A 22,868-nucleotide genomic window follows, 5' to 3' on the forward strand; every position below is an offset into this window, starting at 1 on the left:
TCTATGACAAAATGGATGGAATGCTGACCGTAGCTCGCCTACTTCAAATTCTTAATGGGGGATGAACAGGCAAGGGGCTAGATCTTGACTGCAACAAAGGGCTAGATCTGGACCGTGACTGCTGAAAGTATACGACCAGAGGACAGGAACGAGGATCATGCGGTGTAGCTTGAAGGACCCAAGTGGCTTGTGAATGCGAAGCGAATGGCATTGGGTTGTGATGGCCCATGGCCATGGCCGGCTGGCCCGCCGCTTCTTAGATGGGCTGTGGGTACACTTGGTCTGGGCCAAAAAAAAAGAAGAAGAAGAAAGGGTGACACGTCCTAATAGGAAGCTTTTGAATGGGAAGACAGCAGGGCCGGGAATAGGGACGCGGAAGGATTCTGGGCGGGGCCCACTGCGATGTTTGTGAGAAATCCGACCCGTTTTTGGAGCTCATTTTAGGACTTTAAGAGCAAAAATTTGGTGGATCTAAAACTCAAATGGGCCACATGAGAGGAAACAGTTGGGATTTAGTGACCACCGTTGAAATATGTATATGGCAACAAAAGTTTTGCACCAATCTAAGAATTTAGTGTTTTCAATTCATCCAGTGAAAATGAACTTATAAACGGTTTGGATGGCATGTAAACATTAAGGTGGAGCCTAGGAAGGTTTCAACGGTAGGAATTCCTTTCCCCACTGTATGGCCTAGTTGAGTTTTGTATACTCCTCGTTTTTGAAATGGATGGACGGGTTGGATTTCTTATAAACGTCACGGTGGACCCCACCTTGCATCCCAGTGCTGGAACTTCCGGGGAAATGCTTTCGCAGGGAATCCGCGTCCCTGGAATAGGTCTAAACGTGGGTCCATTCGGCATCCAGTTGCATTTGTAGTTCAAGACATTCGCTGGATCAGTGTTACATCTCGAAAATGGAGCCCAAGTCCTTGACTATTGCCTTTGGGATGTTACTCATTCGGGATTTTGTTTTTAAAAAGATATGGTTGGTTTAATAGTATTTTTCCTTTTTAATTGCTGTGTTACTTCCAATACAAGATTTGAGAACAACAACAAATTGAGATTTTATTTGATTTTCCAGCATATACAACTGTTTTGTTACAAGTCTGTCAAACGGAGCTCAGGTCCCTCGCTCCACCTTTGGATATATAAATATATATATATATATATATATATATATATATATATATGGTTCGATAGTATTTATCTTTTTTAACTATGGTATAACTTTAAACATTTACGACTGACTGATCATAATACCATTTTTTTTTTTGGAGAAAGAGAGTAAAATTTTCTCAATGAATGGCATCCCAAAGGCAGAGCAAGGGACCTGGGCTCTGTTTTGGAGGTGTGACAGATTTGGAATCATGTTCCAATGCAAACATTTATGTCCCCCGACTTGTTTCCAAGGTCTGAGAGACTTAAAGAGTCGTATTCTAATCTAAACCATTTATATGATAGGAAAGGTTGTTGTAGATGATAAATGCATTAAATAAAAAAAAAAAAATTAGACTATTTTAAACCTTCGATCATTTGAATATTCCTTACGGGATTAAAGGCCCCCGCGCTTAGGTAGTGGGCTTCCGGCATAAACCTAGTCGAGTGCTTTGCTACCACTAATAAGAAGGTTTAATCTCCAGGACTCTTGAGCAGTTCTTATTGGGAGTGAAAATGAGGCCCAGTTAAAATCCCAATTCCTTTCATGATAGATGGTGGGGTCCACCCACAATGACGCACGGGTGATTCCATGTTGGTGGGTGGACCCAATGTCATTCACCTCAGCCGCCCTATAATTATCACCCAACCTACCTCACCCACCCTACTAAAATCACACTGATGGGATGATCTTAACCGTTGAACATTTGCCTTCTCTATTTATAGCTGCCCATTTTTTAAGCTATATATCAGGCAGCTAGCATGTTGATGATCATGATCGATGCCCAAAAGGTGAGGCAAGCCAAATGGATGATCCAGATGGATGCACCAGACCTTATTTTCAGCAAAGAATAACCGTCAATTTTGCATGGCATCGATTGGACACGTAGGATCGTCCAATCTAATCACTGTGATTTTTTCACGGTGGCATATGTAGTTAAAAAGATCGGTTGGAGTGAATGGATGGCCAAGATTGATGATGTGATCTGGCCATTTGAACTGCTATTTACAGGTTAAGACAAAAACATTGATGCTCCGGCACAAGGTGATGATTTCATATACGGGCGCACCGAAATTGTCCACCAGGTAGACTTTTAGCTTAATATAAACCGTAGAATTCATGGGAGCCACTTTAAACCGATGATAAGGCAACAGTTGCACTGAATTGATGTCCTGATTACCTGTTCTTGGACATCAAATGGACGGCGAAAAGAGAAAAACATTCAACGGCGTAGATTGAATCAGATGTTAGGATCTTTCAATCGACAGCTGATTCTACAATGTGGACCGTTCAATATGACTTAAAATGCGTGGCAGATGAATAATACCAGAGTGTAAGCGTCTGGACTATCAGTATTTGACTATTTAAATTTGGAAGTCACCATGCAAAAATCGCACCGTTAGATCCTGTCCGGTTCTTTTGAGTGTGGTCATTTCATCATACCAATCCAAAAAGGTGACTGATATGCCATTATCTCTTCCACCTTGCAAGCATGCACACCAATACCAACCTACCAATCAACCTAACTGGATGATCCTAACCATTCAAGTTCTGACCATTTAGTGGACAGTCAACTGTGTTGGGAAAAAAAATACCTGAGTAGTCAAACCACAAAAAGAAAATGGATAAAAAAATAAATTCAAGAGCCAAATAAAAAACAAGAGACAGGTGATGAAAATTTATATACTCCCTAATAACAGAACTTATTTCTTTATTAAAACAATAAAAACAAAAATATAAAACTTACCTCTACTCTCCATTTGTACAAGAAAATTCCACCCAAGAATGCCTCAAAGAAGAAGATGAATGGAATGACTTTCTCTATCTATACTCCTCAGGATATAAACTATACCAGAGGAGAGCAGATGCCAGACCTACTTAAACTAGGCTTCACAAAGAAAACTGCAAAAAAGAAAAGTGGTATTAAGAAAAATATAATTTTGATAGGTTCATTTTTCTTTTAGGTTAATATTTTATTAGGTTGTAATTAATTTAGAATAGAATTGATTTTATTGTAATTTTCTTTTTGAGACAATCCCCTTGTAAAAATTCAAAACTATGCACAATGAAAATATATAAGCAATTCTTCCATCTTCAATTTTTAAAACTGGGCATTATGGATTTTCAAGTGTCAACTTGAGAAAAATGAATAAAATTAATGATGGTAGAGTAAAAGGTGTTGTTCAAGTATCTAGAATATCACCAATCAAGCATAATCCACACCATAAGATGATTAGTAAAAAAATAATCACAAGATTAAAACGTGTGCACTGATCTAGTGAAGTAGGAAAGATTAACAGAAAAATCAGCAGAGGAACGTGACTAGGTCGTTTTGCCTAAGACGATTCGTGCTTATTTCCCGAATCAGATAGTGGAATAGAGATGTTGCGATTGGCTTTGGAATACAATTGCAGATCGATAAAGAATCATCGACTCCAACACCAATGAATAATGCTCAACTTCCAAGTAAAATTAAAAAAAAAGTTGAGAGCAGTCTGTTTATTTGTTATTAATAATATTTTTTTCTTCTTCTTTATTTAAGTTTTGTGTAAAAATTACCATACATAGAAACCTAAGGGTACACATCATAGCCACTTGGTACAAATGTGGCGACCAATGTATAAAAAATGGTCACAATACTACTACAATAACGTGCATCATGTAACCAATATCCTCACGCAAGACTCGGTAAAAGAAAAAAAAAAATGGAAGAGAAAAATAAAAATGAATTAGATAAACAAGCCCCAAGTGAGCCTATGGCACGGCCGTTGGGTGTGCACTAATGTGATGTTTAGCATACCACACCCAAGGACCAATATAAGATCTATTCACACACACACACATATATATATCACACCCAAGGACCAATATAAGATCTTCTCTCTCTCTCTCTCTCTCTCTCACACACACACATATATATATATATAGGGAAAAGGTACTATGCGCTCGACCTCACAATTAGCTCCCGTGAGGTCGAGCTGTGTGGGCCCCACCGTGATGCGTGCATTTGATGGGTACCCTCTAAATTATGGGATATGCCAAAAATCAGCCGTATATGGAACTCAGGTGGGTCATACCATCTAAAATCATGTGAAGCACCGTTAAAACATATAAAAGCACCTGGTGGGGCCCGCGTGAGTTTTGAATGTTGCCGAACTTGGTCTGAACCCTCATGCAAGTGTGACACACATAATGGATGGGCTGGATTTGCAAACCACATCTCGGTGGGTCCAAAAAATTGATTATGAATGTTTTAATGGTGCATGGCCCCTCACACTTCTGTATGTGGTGTGGCCCACAAAAGTAACGTATTGACTTGATTTTTGAGACCTAGGCGCACGATGGAATGGTGCATCTGACTGATGGGTTAGATGTTCAAAACACATCACGGTGGGGCCCACACAGCTCGACCTCATGGGATGGACTCGTGAGGTCGAGCGCAGAGTACCTTCCCCACACACACACACACACACACACACAATAAAGGAGTACAACTGCCTCTCCAAGTTCGAATGTAGTACTATTGAAAAGACATGACGATACTTTTACATTGGTGTTTCCAATTGGCATATTTCTCCATTTGCTTCTCTATTTTATTTTCTTTTCAAAACAAAAACCAACAAAATGTAGGCAGGAGAGAGAATGTCTCTCTCGACATGAGATGAAACATAGGAGTGACAGTCTCCACCTTGGAGACGTCACCCACAACAAACTGAAGGCGGTCAGCGGTCCATGTTTGAAAGCAAGCATAAGAAGCATCGATCATCGACATTATTTCCGACCCATTTTCCACCATGATGGGCCCCACGATTTGAACCGCTCAGATGTGTGTGTGTGGTGTATGACTTGCTTCAGACAATGCAGTACAACTTCAGCACATGGCTTATAAAACCTGACCATATCAGCGATAGAAGAGAAGAAAAATCCACCATCTGCACTCACAAAATGGAGAAAATAAGTCTTTTGAAGGCAGAAGGTTTTCTGAGGATCTTCTCCTTATTTCTAGCAATATCATGCGCTTGTCTTGTTGGGTTAGACACTCAAACCAAACAAATCTTCCTCTCTGTAGAGAGAAAAGCCACTCGCAAAGACGTACCGGCTCTCTCGTAAGTAATAGTCTTTTCCTTTGTTGGATGGTCCACTAAGCTATACACCGTGAGTTTGGTGTATGTTCATGATGGGTTTTTGTTTTGTTTTGTTTTTTGTTAGGGTTTTGGTGATTGTAGAAGCTATTGCTGCGGGCTACCATTTCGTTCAGCTATGCAAGTGTATGGTTTTTGCTCGGTTTAAGCAAAACCCAAGTGAGAATCACAACAATCTGGCATGGATTTGTTTCATTTCCGACCAGGTATGGTGTATATTAGCTGGTGGGCTCATTTTAGGGTTTTTAAGATGGAAGAAATGTTCACATCCAACTGGGTCGGATGATAAGCTACCATCCACCTAGGGGATAATTTTCAACCTATCATGTGTGTACGGTATCCAATCCGTTGAATAGGTTGGCCCTGCTATGAGGATCACCTTGTGCAAAAATCAGCTCCATCGACTGATCAGGTGGGACACACCTAGAGCTGTACATGAACTGAATTACCTTGGTTATCTCACTCGACTCCACTTAGAAAAGCTTGACTCGGCTCAGCTCAAAATTGGGTTTGAGCTGAGTTGAGCGGATTTTTTGAGCTCGAAATTTTTTTGAGCCGAGTCCCGTCTAAATCAAGCTCGACTCAATTCGGCTCGGAACTTGCCTCATTCAAATTAATTCGACAGATTAGGTTCACTTAATATAAATATTTTATAAATATTTATATATTTAAATAAATTATATATGATGTTATATTATAAACCCTAAAACATGTACTTGAACTTAGTTGGTAAGCTTGAATTCGAATTCGAGTTCGAGCTAGCTCGAAGATCGAGCTCAAGTTTGGCTCAAACTCGGCTCAAGCCAAGCTTAATCGACTAATCAAGCTCGAGGACCAAGCCAAGCTGAGTTCAAGCTGGGGTAGGTTGCTGGCCAAGCTGAACCGAGCTAGGCCAAGCTTGACTCAATTCGGCTTGTGTACTGCCCTAGACACACCAAAGAAAATAATGTATATCATTTGATAAATTAAAAAATAGAAGTGTGTGGCCCGGTTGATAATTGAATGGGGCTCATATTTGCATAAGGTGATCCTCATGGTGGGGCCAATTTGTTGGACGGATTGGATGTCATATGCACATGACATGTTAAAAGTTACAAGTGGGTATAAAAAAATATTAAAAATTCATTGAGCCTATGATTATATGTCATATGCACATGAAATAATGGGATTTGCCCCAGGACTTTGAAAAACGGTGCAAAAGGTCGAACCGTTGGTATGAATGGTTGGACCCATGGTTTGAACTGGTTAACCAACTTAATGAAATGGTGTATGACATGGTTCGCACGTTCCTTTCTTTAATCATTTTAGGGAGGACATCAAGATTGGTAGTCCGATGGACTACCTAATAATTTACCTGGAGATTGGGGGATGTGGAAAACCTTGAAAATGATATCCTCTTTTGAGAACAAAAGGAAGCTCTGGAAAATGACTTTCATCTAAAAATGAAATTGTTTTCTGTGACCGGGCACAGTGATATTCCTGTGCTCCTGTTGTTGGAAGCTGTGTGGGGCCCACAGAGATGCCCGTACCAAATCCAGTCCGTCCTTCAGTTTTGCAAGACCACAATAGGACAGGCATATAAAAATCATGTAGATTCAAAACTCAGGTGGCCCACACCAAACGAAACAGTGGGAATGAAAAGTCCACCACCGTTGAAATGCTCTTGGTGCATAATATTATGTTTATATGCCATCCAAACTGTTCATAGGGTTATTACCACTCAGATAAAACGTAGGCACAAATATCATCTAGATACAAAACTGTTGTGGCCTCCACAAAGTTTCCAATGGTGTGTGTTCAATCCCTGGTGTTTTGTGTGGTATGGCCCACATGAGTTTTTTTTTTTGAAAGATCGCATGGCTGCCGAGATAGGGGCCACCTAAGCTCTAATAAAGATAAAATTACAACCCTTTACTATCCACATTAGAACCTCATTCCACAATCAACCGTTTTATCTTTCGCACTAGGACTTCCACCGAATTAGAAATGCCCCTAAAACATCTCCCATTCCTTTCTTCCCAAACGGTCCACCAAACAGTTAGGATAGTTAATCCTTTGCTGGTCTAATCTAGCACCATGTCAAGCCTTCAGAAGACGACCTGCTAAATCAGGGAAAGCCCACTTGATACAAAAGATCCTCAACACTTCTGTCCAAATTAGATAGATGCAAGTACAGTGGATGAAGAGATGATCTACAGTCTCTTTATTCGCCATACAGCAAGAGCACATGTTTACTAGATTCATCCATCTTTTTCTCAAATTGTCAACCGTGAGAATCTTACTAAAACCCACTAACCAACGAAAATGCCCACATGAGTTTTGGATCTCCCTGATTTCTAAATTCCTGTCCTAGTATGGTCTTGCAAAACTGATGGACAGTGTGGATTTGTTATATGCATCTTCGTGGGCTACACATAGCATCTGACAATAGGGGCACAAGAATATTTATCATGACTTTTGGTACAATATTAATTTCATCCAGCGAGAGAAACAGCTGCATTTTTAGTGATTTTTGCTATTTAGAACATATGTGGGCCCCATGTTTTAATGATGGGTTTTATCCATGCCCACATGCATGCAAGTGACTGCCATCAAATGTGAAATATAGTTAACTGATTATAATTTCATGATGCACCAAACATAAGTTTAGCGTTTTTGCCCAAAGGAAGAATTTGATCCCATCAGTAGGAATGGATGGTCAAAAAAATATCATGGTATTTTCAGGAATCTAGATCCTCTGTCCACTGCTTGTCACAAACATGAAAATCATGTTTGTTGTAATTTGATTGGGCCACATCATCACACATTGCATTTAATGTTGTACAATAATAATAAATTTTTTATCTGTGGCAAGCAAAAAATTCAAATTCTATTTCCAGAAATATAATCATTGTGCAGTAATAATGTTTTACAATTCAAAACCATCTAATCCAGTGTTCCAAACAAGCCCTAAAACAAACAGCATAGCTGAGAATTAAAATCCATGATTTTTTCCATTTCCTTAGATTCCAAGAAAGCTTAAATCTCTCACACGTCACATTATGACGCATGCACCTGCACATCCACCATAGCTGTTGGATATAAGGTCATGTTTGATGATCCAAACCGTTCATAATGATGGGCCTCACTGGATAGGGATGCCCAAAAATGAAACTCTTTATCTTAAAATATTGCAACACTTTGATCGTGTAATTATTTTCTTTTGAACGTGGACTTCTCGTTAACCGTTGTTTTCATGGACCGTTGATGGATCGGATCTTTCAAATCCTGCAGCCACCGTGTCCTGTCTATGCTGTCATATCAACAGCTTCGATCACAGAACATGACCTCAGATCCAACTGCTATAGTCTTCCTCTGTATCTCACACGTGTGGAAGATCCAAGACGATCATCAGGCCAGGCCCACTGTAGATACTAAAACGCAGTGAATGTGGGCCACTTATCATTTTCTTTATAACATACATTCATTTTGTGTGGTGTACCCCACACGACGAACAGACCAGCTTGATTTTTGAACCAGCCATATGAGAAGCTGTCCACTCCACATATGATGAGCGGTTTGGATCTCATAAGATGTGGGCCACGATGACCAGCAGGCATGGGATTGATGGTGACTTTTCTACCTAAGGTGGGGCCCACCCATCAAATAAATAAAATGGTATGTGGTGGGACCCACGAAAATTGGAAAGATTCGGGAACGGATGAGCACTTAATTGAAAGATGGTGACTTGGAACCGAAACACTGGTATTGTTAGTAATGTGGTTTTGGGTCCATTTCAAATCCTAATTAAGGCTTTTGAAATGCTGACGAGGCTGGCCCACCAGTCATGGGATGATCGAGACAGTTCATCTGTACGATCCCACCGTTGATGTGACACGTGGATATAATGTCATTCAATGAGAAACAAAGGTCAAGAAAGAATCCTTGTGATTCGCCTTTTTGTGGATGACAAAGGACATCTGATTCCTGGACACTAAAAGGACCGTTGGATATCTTTCATTTTCAACCGTCCAATAAATGTCTACCAATCCAATAGTTATTTTATTAAATAATCTTGATTTGTAGCTTATGATACATCTAAACTGGGTCCAAGGATTTGGACGGTTTTATTTTAATTGATTAGGGCCTGTTTGATTTTCATATCATTTGTAAATACGTTGTAAATAAGTAATTATTATTATTTGAGTTTATGTGAAAATCCAATGGTATTTCCACCTCGAAAAACGGTGCAAAAGGAGTGACTTAAATATGTGGGCCCACCATAATATACGTGGCATATTCACACCGTCCATTCATTTTACCCAAACATTTTGGACATGAGTAAAAAATACGAGACAAATCCAGAGCTCAAGCAGCCCACATCAAAGGAAACAATGTCCTTAAAACGTCCCCTGTTGAAAGCTATTTCCTTTACCGGCCCACATTTATGTTTATTTGTTATCTAACCCGTTCATAAGTTCACAGAAACATGGATAAGGGAGAAAACATAAATACCAGGTTGATCCAAAACTTCTAGGGCCTATAAGTTTTTAAGATAAGCATTCAATTTCCATTGTTTCCTATTGTGTGGTCCACTTGAGCTTTGGATCTGCCTCATTTTTGAGCTCATGCCTTAAAATTAGCTGACATAGCAGATGGACGGTGAGGATAAGCCACATACATTACAGTGGGCCTTACATTTATTTCGCACCTGTCCTGATTTTAGTGTTTAAAAAGCAAGTGTCAACGCAAAGCTGGTAATTACTTTGGTAAGTAATTCTCCCAGAGCAAGGAATTTTTGCTTCTATACATGCATGTCTACTGATTTACTGTGTCCTTCTTGTCGGTGGGTGTTGAACAGACAGTGGCGTATGTTAGCTTCGCTGCCACCTCAGCAGCAGCACAGGCGTCGATGCTAGCAGTTACGGGAGCGAGTCATTTCCAGTGGATGAAGCTGTGTCCCATATACACCCGATTCTGTGATAAAATCGCAGGTGGGCTCATCTGCGCTCTCCTGGCCACACTACTGACGGTTGCTGTTTCTTCAATCTCAGCCTTCCATCTTTTCCGCCGCTACTCCCCAAAGCAATTCCTCATCCTTAAAGGAGGGTTATCCTAGGTTGGTACGTGTGTATACACATTCTCTCCGTGTATAAACATTGGATATAAATTACATATGTGCTTTGAATTTTACAAACGATTATTTTAGCATGGATGGACCGTACGTGAAAGCTTTCTTTGGTCAGATGAATCTAGGCACGAATTAGAGGACTTTTGCCTATCCATCCATTCCTCCCTGGGCCCCAAGAAGCCAACGGTCCAGATATCCCACATGTACGCTGGCAAAAGCGGGCCAAAATGAAAATATTCAATGGCTCAGGTAACATGACTAGTTGAACACTTAAGCAAATGGACCGATATCTAGGGCCCATTTGGAAGTCACTAGATTTGCATTGCCTCCCAACTAGTGGGGAAGCATTGGTTCGGGTTGATCGGTTGGGTCGTTGCTCCAGACCCCCCAACTAGTGGGTCCAGGTCTAAAGTTCAGACCCATGGGCCGGATTTGGGTCCAAATGTCAATCCGTATTATTAAATGGGTTGGGTCTGGTTCATCTCAAAAGCATCCGGACCTGGCCGAACCCAAACCCATTTTTAAATGGGCATAATTTAGATCATACTATTAATGGGATATATCAAGATCCCCACAAAACCAAGAACAGTAGCTAGTTATACATTGATTTACTGCATTTTTCTAAAAGGTGGTTAAAGTGGGTCCCATTGACAATGGAGAATTATACCAAAAATCACATTAACTTAACTACCCTAAACATCTTGTTTTAGCTGTTGAATTTGGACTGTCTGTATTAATTTTCACCATCAAAATTGATAGTCACCACTTTGATAAATGGGAAATGACTCCAATGTAATTTCCACAATCAGTCCATTTGATAAATGGGTCAAGTTCCGGTCCAGGAACACCAAACCCAGACCCATTTATTTATTTTTTGGGCGGCTATTTATTTATTTTGCTTGGACCCAAAAAATCCAAACTGAAAGTATCTGATCCAAGACTGATTTTGGGCTAGTTTGACAGGCTTTTCTTCATTCCGCTCAACGACAAATGGGCTTTCCATTAGTTGGGTACTGAGTTTTAAATCACAAGGGCTTTTGCACGCCAAGTGGCTCATTTGAAATAAGCCAAACAGGGTCCAAGCTGTTGTTGTACTGGGCCTAGCTTTAGCTTTACAGAATGGGTGGGACTGGCCCCACTTTGGGAAGAAACAAGAAGCTACGGTACCAATTGGAAGAAGAACGAGCTATAATGCCTACTGCAAGAAGAAGAACAGAAATCCCTTAAGACTGACATCTACACGGTATCGGCTTGATGGATGGCTTGGATCTAAAAAATCTGTGGCATGTAAGCTTTACATGTAGTACAATAAAGATGATAAATGAAACACAATTGCAGAGTTTTCCAATGCAAAAAAAGAGTATTGATAGTACAATCACACCAACTCCGGAGCGGGGTTTTATACCTGCTTAAACCACATCTTACTCAAAGCTGGCTTACCATGCAACATTGCAACTGGTTGTACCAACGACATCTCTCTCTCTCTCTCTCTCTCTCTCTCTATATATATATATATATATATATATATATATATATATATATATATTCAAAGGTAAAATGCTAGTAAAATGAGTCATATGTTAACCTACAAATGCTTGTAGGTAATCAGGCTCTCTGTATAACAACAAGACACCTGAATGCAATGCAGCAAAAATGGACCTTAACTCCCTTGATGGATTGGAGTCTTTGCATCACTTTCTACAAACAACCAATGTGGGACAACGGAACCTGCAATACAATAATAAAAAGGAATATAAAAAAAGCATACCTTTTCTTTCTCAATCATGATTAGCTCCCTAAGTGGCTAGTCCATCCACTATCCCGTTGCCCTCTCTAAAAATTTAAATGAGCACTTCAACAAAGGCAGCATCAACCATTCCATATTTGGCAGCCGCTCCTTTAATCCTGGCCACTGAACAATGTTTCATATCTTGTTGGATGCATGCTGTAATTCTGCAATTTGCATTGGATCTGCCAATGGAAATATTCATGGTCGGTGATATTGAACCTGACACCGATTTGCATGAAGGAATAAAATGCACAGAGACGCAGCGGCGATCTCCTTTTTGCATTATCTGAAAGTAAGCCTCGAGACAGTCATTCCGCATCAGAAACTTCATCTTCATCTTCGTCTTCCTCTAGTATGTATACCAGGGCCCGCCTTCGCGACGCAAAGACACAGGCAACGCCTCTAGAGGCTGTGAGAAACGTTTGAAATTTGTTAAAAATGCATGTATACACCATTCCGTTAAAATGGACACATGGTATCTACAGTCAATGAATATATAGAAACTAACAACTCATTTTTTGAACTTCCAAAGAATCTAACTTATATATGTGAATGTTGGTTGATGGCTCTGTGTGGTCCAAAATCCCTGAGAGAATCTCATTAGACAGCTGGGACCCACATCACCACATTGAAAAATGGGCCATTTTGATCATGTGGTGCTGTGGGACCCATCTGCCCAATCAAAATGCCCACTGGAAAGAAATATCATTCCTTGGAAAAATACTTACCACTAACGGCTAATGGGGATGTCACAGAGTGAGGAATGCAGCGGACTTTGCCATCCTCCATGCGCAAATTCACAGTAGAACCCTGGATGCAATCACGGACTCATAAGCAATGCTTAGTTTGTTCCATTCCAAATAACTATATAAGATAATTACACAGATTACCAAGTGATGGAAGGTTAATAATCATATTTGCCAAGTACAAGCGCAGAAAACAAAGGTCAGATTGACTACAGAAGGAATCTAATCCACAGATTTGGAACTCATCTCATGAACACACAAAATGCATCAGAAATTCTTGAGTTGCAGGTGGTCTGGAGTTTTTTAATTGGATATAAAAGCCGCGAGGCAAATGCCAGATGGTCATTCCGCATCGGAAACTTCATCTTCATCTTCCTCTTGGAAATATACCAGAGACCACCTTTGCAATGTGAAGTCACAGGTGATGCCTCTAGAAGCTGTGAGAAACGCTTGAAATTTGTTAAAAATGCATGCATGCACCAACCAGGGTGTGAAATCCAGAAGCCTCCTCTTCAAGCACCAAACACAGACACACCAACATCTCAACTGTCAATATGTGTGTGAAATCCAGGGTGTTGCTTGCATTGAACGTGAGAGGGTGATTTTGCCTACATCCACCAGGCAGCAACATGGTTCACTAAAAATAACAGAAAACAAGAAACCAAGGCTTACCTCTTCTCTCCCACTCTTCCACTGCATAAGAAATTTCTCACCCAGAAATTCCCCAAAAGATGCTCCCTCTCTCTATACCTATGTTCACTTATATGGACAACACACTGACAAGAGAGCTTTGCATAAAGCCCAGAGAAACTAGGCTTCACCTTGTTTCTACATACATACATATGTGCATAGCCAAACGTAACTAAGAAAGCGAGAACGTTTCTTGGTAGGAGAGTTCTACATGCCTCCAACCAGGAGATGACATCACCTCGACATTCCCACACTTGAAAATTAATTTCTCTAGTAGTGTGAAGACTCCCAATGACAACTACCCAAGCGTCACCAATCACTAGGTAACATCAAGCCCAAGAAAAGTCCTGCAACAAATAAACATTTCCCTTGCAATAGGCTTCATCAACATATTTGCTATGTTGTTGGTGTGAATCTTTATCAAGGACACTGCAGCTTCAAAGATAACCACTCAAATATAATCATATCACACATTCGTGTTTGGACCTCACATGATAGACTTGATTCTCAGCCAAATGCAAAGTACTTTAGCTATCACAATATACAAATCTTTTCTTGTTTTAAACCAAGTTCACTAACTAGGCCATTTAACAATAAAGCTTTTTTCACAGCTTCTGTAGTAGCCATGTACTTTGTTGAATGGTAGATAAAGCAATTGTTGATTGTAACATCAATTCCAATTAACTAGACCACCTGCAAGAGTGAAGACAGCCTGTGGTAGACCCCTTGTCCAAAACACCTGCAAAATTGGTATCTACAAATCCAATGGTGCTGCCTCTTTTTTTTTTTTTTTTCTCACTATTCATGTCAAACATTCTTTCAGTATTCTTCAAATAGTGTAGAACCCATCTTACAGCTTGCTAGTGTACCTTTCCTGGATTTTCCATATACTTGCTCACCATACTAACTGCCTGTGAAATATCTGGCCGTGTCCTTACCACACTATTTGTGACATGTAGTTCCTCTCATCATCAATATTTTGTGATTGAGTTGTTGGAAGCTTGAAATGAACAACAAGAGGAATAGTCATTGACTTAAAATTCTTCATGCCAAACCTAGCCGAAAGACTCTCAATGTACTTCCTTTGTGACAAACACAACTTGTCTACCTTTCTATCTCTATATATTTTCATGCCAAGGATTTGAATTTCACCATAGCACTCAAATACTTCATCTCAAACTCCATGTTTAGATGAGATTCCAACACATTGATTTCAGACATCTTTCGCAATTATTAGCATATCATCAACACATATCACCAAGCATATGAAATAATCATTAGGAAGCTTCATAAAATAAAAATACCGAAAATAATCATAACTTTCACAACACCAAATTTTACTGTTACCTTACTAGTTACAACTATTGAAGTTAAGCGTGCCCAAAGATATCAAAATTTTCTTTAGATCTGGAACGTGTCGCACTTTTGTCAGAGTTATAACAATGCCATCATACATCTTAAATCTGACTTATCCCAATTCAATAGTTTTACAAGTAACATTATTACCCATGAGGACCATTCCACCATTAAATAGTCTGTAAGTGGTAAACCAATCTTTATTAGGACACATATGATAGGAACAACCAAAATTAAGAATCTACGTGTCCCGAAAATTTATATTACTCGGGGCTGCTAATAAAATAACACTACCACTCTCATCAGAAGAACATTTTATTACATCGGCCACATCTGAAGATATTTCTTTCTTTCCTTTCTTTGAATTTATTACTCTTTTATATGCTCCATCTTCTTGCAATAGTAACACTTTACATTTTGTTTTTCAGACCTAGACTTCGATCTATACCTATTACCTTGATTTTCTTATCCATTTTCTGTTGATCTACCTCTAGCCACCAAACCTTCAGCACATCCTTATTACTTGACTTTTTTTACAAGCTTTTTCGATAGAAAAGATGTAACATCATCTACTGTTATGGTCTCCTTCCCATAAAGCAAAGTTGTAACAAGGTTACCATATGATGAATGAAGCGAACCCAATAACATAAAGGCCTTATTCTCTTCATCAACTTTCACATCAATGCTCAATAGTAGATAAATAATCTTATTAAACTGATTCAAGTGTTTATAGACAAACGTAGCTTCTTCCATCTCCAAGGTATATAATTGTTGCTTTAAATACAACCTGTTAGTCAAAGACTTCGTCATGTAGAGACCGGTGTTTTAAATAGCGTTTGTCCCTCTATAGTGTGCAGTGTAAGCTACACAATACTTAATATTTTTTAATTAAAATAATAGAAAAATATGATAAAATTTACAAAATGCATACTTCCTATGAGTTCTTGACTATGAATCTGGATAATCAATCACATATTTCCTTGCAAAATCTCTGTCTCTTTGCCTTCAAACATCTCTAAGTGTGAACTCTCTCTCTCTCTCTCTCTCTCTCTCTCTCTCTCTCTCTCTCTCTTTTCCTTTTCTTTTCTTTTCTTATTTATTTATTTATTTATTATTATTTAATAAAAAATTGAAACATCACAAATTAACAATATGGACCACAATTTGGAAGGTCTAGATTGATCTAAGTGCTCTGTCCACGATATGGACCACAATTTGGATGGTCCGGATTGATCTAATGTAGTGCCACGTGTGATGGGGATGAGTCACCACCATTTTAAAATAGGTGTTGAACTAGCATTAGAAGAAAAACTTATAAAATAAAGGAGATTTCAGGTAGCATACGTTACTTGCACTACATGTAGTGTACGCTACATGCCTCGTAGCTTACACTACTAGGGAATTACGCTACCTGCATAAGCTACATAGTGTTTTAGCTACGCTACGAGTGTGTTGGTGCACAAAAAATGTATGAAATTCCCATTATCCATTGTTGAGAATTACAAGTGATACAGAAGGGATATTGAGAGAAGAGAAGATATCAGAGACAACGAAGAAAAGACTAGAAGAGAAAGGAGATGGAAATCAAGGTGCAGAAGATAGGTGAGTTGTGTTGGACCGCGCAACTCATGTCAGGTCTGTACAACATGTTTTGTGGGTAAGATCAGTTGCGCATCGGGCAACAAGAACATTGCACAGTGGGGTCCACAACAATAAGATCGAGACTCTAACGTGTGGAAGCCTATAAATACCCCTCCACCCCTTCATTTAGGGAGAAAGAAGATCAAAGCTCGACACCTCTGCAAGGTATTGAAGAAGGAGAAGGAAATCGAAGAAGGAGGGAAGCAAGTTGTGTGGCCCGTTGTGCTGGACTGCGCGACAGAGGTTAAGTTGTGCGGGCCCGTGCAACTAGGCTGTTGTACACCAACGAACACATATAGTCCATATGATCTCGGATTTTCTGAATTCTCTGCAATCTTTTTTGGAAGTAAATCATTCCTATATCAAGCTGTCATTCCAAATAAATTGAGGAGAATATGAAAGATATTCAGACCCGCACAACCCTTTTGTCACTCCAACGGATGCGAAACAAGTTAGAATGCTACCGAAATTGCTATTGAATTACCTCTCTATGCTAGTTCATTGTGCTTTGTTTTAGAATCAAGGGAAGCAAGAGGATTTAAACGAACTCAGAATAAATAGAATACTCGATGATGAATGTTCTCTTCTATTCTTTGTTTTTATTAAATGATAATTCCCCTATCAAAACACATTCATTTCTGGTCAAAATTGAGTGATATCGAAAACATTGGTAGAGACCTTTCAGTCATTTTTTTTTTTCCAAAGCTTTTTTGTAAGATTCTCATTTATGACATTATAAAGCACCTTATCTGAAAGACAAGCAGATTATTAATAGCCTTGGAGTCCAAACCTTTCCACTCATCATCAATTAATGACGTATTCTTCGATTCTCCCTTCAACATCTTGTGCAAGCCTTGCAAAATAAGTAGATAACAAACTTTACCTTGCCAAACGCTAAAATTACTCTTCGCATCAAACTTCTCCACCTCAAACTTTTCATTCGATGTCTTTGTAGCAATTACACAACTTTTAATAGCTAGCGGATTGCTAATTAAAAGTTTATAAACCAAAAGATCACAAATCAACCAAATTCGAACCAAAGCTCTGATACTAGTTGTCGTGGAAAATTAACCTTTCGTGTTTGATACAAGCAACGCAAAACCACAGAAGGAAAGATTCAAAACAAAAACTCAAAAGGCCAAGCCAAAAGGCAAGAGACAAGAAACAAAAAGATTTATGTGGTTCAACAATATGCCTATGTCCACGGGAAAACAAGAAAACAAGGCTTACTTCTCTCTCTCTCTCTCTCTCTCTCTCTCTCTCTCTCTCTCTCTCTCCCCTCTTCCACATCACAAGAAATCTCTCACCTAGAAATTCCCAAAAGATATATCCTCTCTCTACCCATGCTCCCTTCTATAAACAACACCCATAGAAGAGAGCTTTGCATAAAGCCCACGGAAACTAAGCATCACTTTGCCTCTACATACATAGTAATACGTAACTAAGAGAGAGAGAATGTCTCTTATTAGGAGACATCTACACGTCTCCTAACAGGAGACGTCATCACCTCAACACAGGGTGTCCTCAGAAAGTCCCCTAAGTGCATGTGTCCTATCCTGACAAACAGGAAGGCACACTCATTAGATGAATGGCACATGCAACTTGAATGCATATCATTCATTTTCTCCGTGCATAATGGACTGACTGGATTCTTGGGTTAAGGAAGATTCGCGGTGGGGACCATCTTATGAATGTCCTAGATCCCACACACATGCCATTTTGGCGCATGTGGTGTGTTTTATGTTTGGCACTTGTGATGTGGGATTTAGAATTATAATTCTTAATGATAACAGGATCTGGATATGCAAATTTTGACAAGTGAGGACATGACCAATGTGCAGTAGCATTGCTTGCAAACATGCTGCGATCAAATATCCAAAAAGAAAAGGGCTAGGACAAAACGTAGCAGCCGAGGGTACAAAACAAATGCATAGACGAGGGGCCTCCCTATCTTCACATGTTCAAATCCTTCTAAATTGCAATCTTTTCAAGCTTATATCCAGGGGATTGGAACCTATTAGCCATATTTGGAGATATAAGGGCCTACTTGGGTTCTTGCCTTTGTGTGGCTGGTTAGGAAAAACAAGATGTTGACAATAGATAATTTGAGTAAGAGGAACATGACCATCCCTAATGGCTGTCCCATGTGCCTAAGGGACACTGAATCTATTGACCTACTTTTTCTATATTTTTCCCTTTTGCTCTAGAAATATGGTGGAACATCTGGCAAATCCTCTAAGAGTATTGCATTATGCCACAAAAGATGGTTCAGTTCTTAAAAGGCTTCGCAAGAGGAAGGTCAAGGCAGCAAGAGCAGATCCTCATTCTGGAAGATCAAAATGCCAGTTGTTTGGTGGTCAGTGTGGCAGGAACATAACAATCGATCCTTTCGCAACATTGCCAATTTGCTTCACATGCTTGTAGTTAAAATTGAACAGGCCCAAGTTCATCGAGCAATCCAGGGGTCTTCTTTATAGGTTTTTCTTTGATGTTGTGGGATGATTGCAGGTCATCTGGGTGTATCATTTTAGTTTCTTGAACAAAAATTTTGGTATCCTTTAAAAATAATAAAAAAGAAAAAGAAAAAAGCTGAGTTGATGCAAGAAACTGCTGCAGTAAATGTCTCATCATTTGCAATAGTAATTATACATTATCTAATACGCCTTGTAGCAGCACACCATCAGTCACAAGCGCAGGTGAAGGAGGGCTGGTGTGAGAAAAGCTGTGACCAAAAAGTAAAAGAGTAATTGTTCATGATGTGAGAGGAAACATCACTTGAATGTAGGTACTTCTCAGGGAAAACATGTTTCCTGCTAAACATGGGTTGAAATGGACATGATGATAATTATATCAAGTCCAACTCTCACATTAGAGTAGATATGACAGGGTAAAGTAGCAATAACACAAGTACAGGCCCAAGTTGAAAGTCCTGTTTGCATGTAGGGCACTGTCCATTTCATTTTGAACCGGAGAATGAAGAAAAAGAATCTAGGAAATGGTGGCCTTTTAGTGTATTAAGCTTCTGCCTCAGACGTTTGGGATAAATCAAAAGACAGTTTATTTTGGATGCAAATCTTTTCAAATAAGGAAAGAAGAATCAGAGAACATAGGGATTCACCACCTTCTAAAAAAGTCCTAACAGACCAGTTGTGTTAGCAATGAATAACTTCCCTTAAAGTTTTACAGTTTTACTACATTAAAAAAATAAAAATAAAAAACATTGGCATATCTTGCCGAATTCTTCCATTCCTACAGTTTTTTTTTTTTTTTTTTTCCAAGACAGAACAAATTTACAGCCACAATGCATCATGTATCATGACAAAGTCTTAACCCTAGCATACATTCAGAGCTTTCATGCTGTAAGGAAAAAGATTTTCATTTTATGTTAGTGAAGATTTAGGCTGCATTTGGTTGCTCTGGATATTATGAAATATCATGATATTTTGCACCAAATTAGAATGATTAATAATGAAAACATCATGAAATTTAGTGATATTTGTGCAATCAAACACACCCTTAATCAAAGGATGTAAGGATTATACACATTCATACTTAAAGTTTCTGATAGTCCTATAAATGGATAGGCCAATGAATTAGGAGCTTCTTTAGCAAAAGAGGCATTTCAGATAAAAGCATTTCATTGTCTTAGAAAAGTGTATGAGAAAACAAAAAGGATCAGTTAAAGAAATACCTTTAGTTCATGCAACTTCCAAAGGTTTGGACTAGATGATCTTGAAATAGACACAAAGGGGAGGTTACTTGTCTGCACGATCATCAACCAAGCCTTCCCAGGGCTTTCAAAAGCCATAGTTGTTTCATCTAGTAATAAAACAATCTGCCTTTCCTGGTTCAATGTGGAAAAGATCAACCTTGAAGATGGTGAATTAGAAAGTGAAAGTGAGGATTTATAAGATCTAGAAGCTGGAAATATGCATAGTGCCCATGGGCCTGTATGAGAGGGCCCACGGTTTGGTAATCTAGTCTGTGCCACCATGGATAGATCATAACCCAAAACTCTCCCCAACGGGACAATCCTACCCCTTCAATTAGTAGCCTGCAGAAAGACAGTTAAGGAAAAATGTAACAATGCTCCACATTCAACATAACAGGGCCAAGGACTGGTGAGCTAGGATCCTCCTGTCTGGGATTTTTGGGCTCAGTCCATTTATGTCGACACTCATCAGATCAGCATCTACATCACCACCACATCCTCTCTTGCATGGACTGATGGGATGCAATACATAAAAATAGTTCAAGGATCATATAATTCCTCTTTGAAAAGTACCATGAAATTTGTGATCATTACCTTATATAAGGCTAGGTCCACACACTGGTATCCATCAGGAATACATATTAGTACAGCCTCCAAAGAAGTTTTTCCCTTCTCAATACAACTTGAATCATGCATAAACCCCCTCACTATGCCTATGCTACTTGACGTATCTGAGGAAGAATCATTGGGTATTCTGAAACAAATGTAGTCCACAAGGCTATGTCCAGGCGCATGGTAAGTAGAAGCATCCGTCAAGACATCCTACCATGCAAATGAAACCATCACAATCTGAAGATAAAGCTCTAGAAAGACGGAGACAAAATCAACAAATAATTCCAAGTATAAAAGGCAATAAAGCCAAAATCCAGAAGTTAAACTATGCGAGTAACCAGTGCACGATTGAAAAGTGAGTTAGGATGTGAATATTTACAACTAAGGATCAAAAGCATTGCCAAGTGTTTTTTTTTTTTTTAAACCCGCCCACCCCAAAAGAAAAGGAAAAAAAAAAACTGTAACATTTTAAATGCTTTACTTACAAACTACAATGGCTGGATACAGATTCTGACACCAGTGATTGGAAATGATTCTGCATTACATAAATCTAGCATGCCAAAACAGATATGGGCATCTCATCTGATACTTTAATACCAATAGAAAATTGCAAGTACAGAACTTGCAAGGTAGGTGTTGACAGACTGTGATGGATGATGATGATTACACATGCGGCCCACTTCACATGGAGATTATAGTTTCCATTGTTATATTTATTAGTCTCTTTTTTAGTCCTTAAGGTGATGTGTTAGCATAGAGTTTACACATATGGGCTTTGGTTTATGTAAAAACTTAAGCATGGAGGGTATTTTTGTACCTTCATATTCACACGCGTGCATGCACACACACACACACGCACACGAGGGAAATGCTACTATGAACTTGACCTCATGGGAGCCTCCCATGAGGTCGAGCTGTGTGGGCCCCACCGTGATGTGTATCAGACAACCACATTGTGCATTTGGTGGGTCCAATGTTGTCGAATCACATATGCGATCGCACAATCGCACATGCGACCGCATTTAAAAAAAATTTGAAAAATTAATATATATATAGGGAAAATTTTAAGAAAAATGTAAAAATATATAAGAAACTAAGGAGAACTTTTCTAAGTTAATAGATAACTAATTTTACATATTCAAAATACATTTGAGAGAGATAAAATCAATAAAAAAAAAAGAATTAAACATCAAGTCATCGACATTTAACAATATAGTCAACAAGAAGTAACAACAAAATCAACAAGCTATTTATTTATTATTGTAGAAAATCAACAAGCTATCTTCCTTAAAAGTTGAAAGTGCGAATCTTGATCTTCCAACTTCCAAGAGTGAGGGAATGTGGAAGAGAGAGAGATTAGGATCACTTGGAAGAAGGAAATATGAGAGAGAGAGAGAGAGAGAGAGAGAGAGAGAGAGAGAGAGAGAGAGAGAGAGAGAGAGAGAGATTAAGATCACTTGTAATTAAGAAATGTAAGAGAAAAATAGAGTGAGAGAATTTTGGAGTGAGAATATTGCAAATGGAGGAGATTTGGAAAACTTCTTATAGGGAAAATGTTGTTGTTTTTTTTTTTTTTTTTTTTGCAAAAAAAAAAACAAAATTAAAATTCAATGTGCCATGGCCAATATGCGATTGCATATGCTGTATGCGATCACATATTTTTGCATATGCCACATATGCGATCGCATATGTGCCATGGTCGCATATGTGATTTCATATGGATATGCGCACATGCGATCGCACATGACAACACTGGGTGGGTCCCCTCTAGTTTATGGGATATCCCAAAAATCAGCTGTATCTGGAACTCAAGTGGGCCACACCATCTGAAGCAGTATGAAATCATGCCTAAAACATCTAAAACCACTTGTTGGGGCCCACCTGAGTTTTGGATACAGCTGAAACTTGGTGTGAC

The 22,868-nt window shown here is 39.0% G+C and overlaps 2 protein-coding genes across 8 annotated transcripts in view; one reads left to right on the forward strand and one right to left on the reverse strand.

Annotated features, from left to right (window-relative positions):
• The first annotated feature begins 4,998 nt into the window (after positions 1–4,998).
• LOC131217158 (CASP-like protein 2C1) lies at positions 4,999–11,849 on the forward strand. 2 transcript variants are annotated; one of them, XM_058211954.1, is made up of 4 exons: positions 4,999–5,261; positions 5,365–5,503; positions 10,138–10,399; positions 11,371–11,849. In XM_058211954.1, exons 1-3 carry the CDS (start codon positions 5,014–5,016, stop codon positions 10,393–10,395), a joined length of 645 nt encoding a protein of 214 aa, XP_058067937.1. In that variant the 5' UTR covers positions 4,999–5,013; the 3' UTR covers positions 10,396–10,399; positions 11,371–11,849. The 2 variants fall into 2 exon arrangements, with proteins under 2 accessions (XP_058067937.1, XP_058067936.1); XM_058211953.1 differs by lacking the exon at positions 11,371–11,849 and having other exon boundaries at positions 10,138–10,500.
• Positions 11,850–11,944: 95 nt separating this feature from the next.
• LOC131217159 (anaphase-promoting complex subunit 4) overlaps positions 11,945–22,868 on the reverse strand; it is a 70,474-nt gene continuing 59,550 nt past the window's right edge. For 4 of the 6 annotated variants that reach the window (XM_058211957.1, XM_058211956.1, XM_058211955.1 and 1 more), the window contains 4 exons: positions 20,936–21,163; positions 20,321–20,473; positions 12,925–13,006; positions 11,945–12,605 (listed from right to left, as the gene is read on the reverse strand). In XM_058211957.1, the coding sequence (XP_058067940.1) occupies positions 12,505–12,605; positions 12,925–13,006; positions 20,321–20,473; positions 20,936–21,163 (564 nt within the window). In that variant the 3' untranslated portion in view covers positions 11,945–12,504. Of the gene's footprint in view, positions 12,606–12,924; positions 13,007–20,320; positions 20,499–20,935; positions 21,164–22,868 lie in introns of those variants that run through there. The other 2 variants (XR_009157209.1, XR_009157210.1) reach the window with 2 other exon arrangements.

Source organism: Magnolia sinica, chromosome 10 (genome assembly GCF_029962835.1).
Source record: "Magnolia sinica isolate HGM2019 chromosome 10, MsV1, whole genome shotgun sequence".
NCBI lineage: Eukaryota > Viridiplantae > Streptophyta > Magnoliopsida > Magnoliales > Magnoliaceae > Magnolia > Magnolia sinica.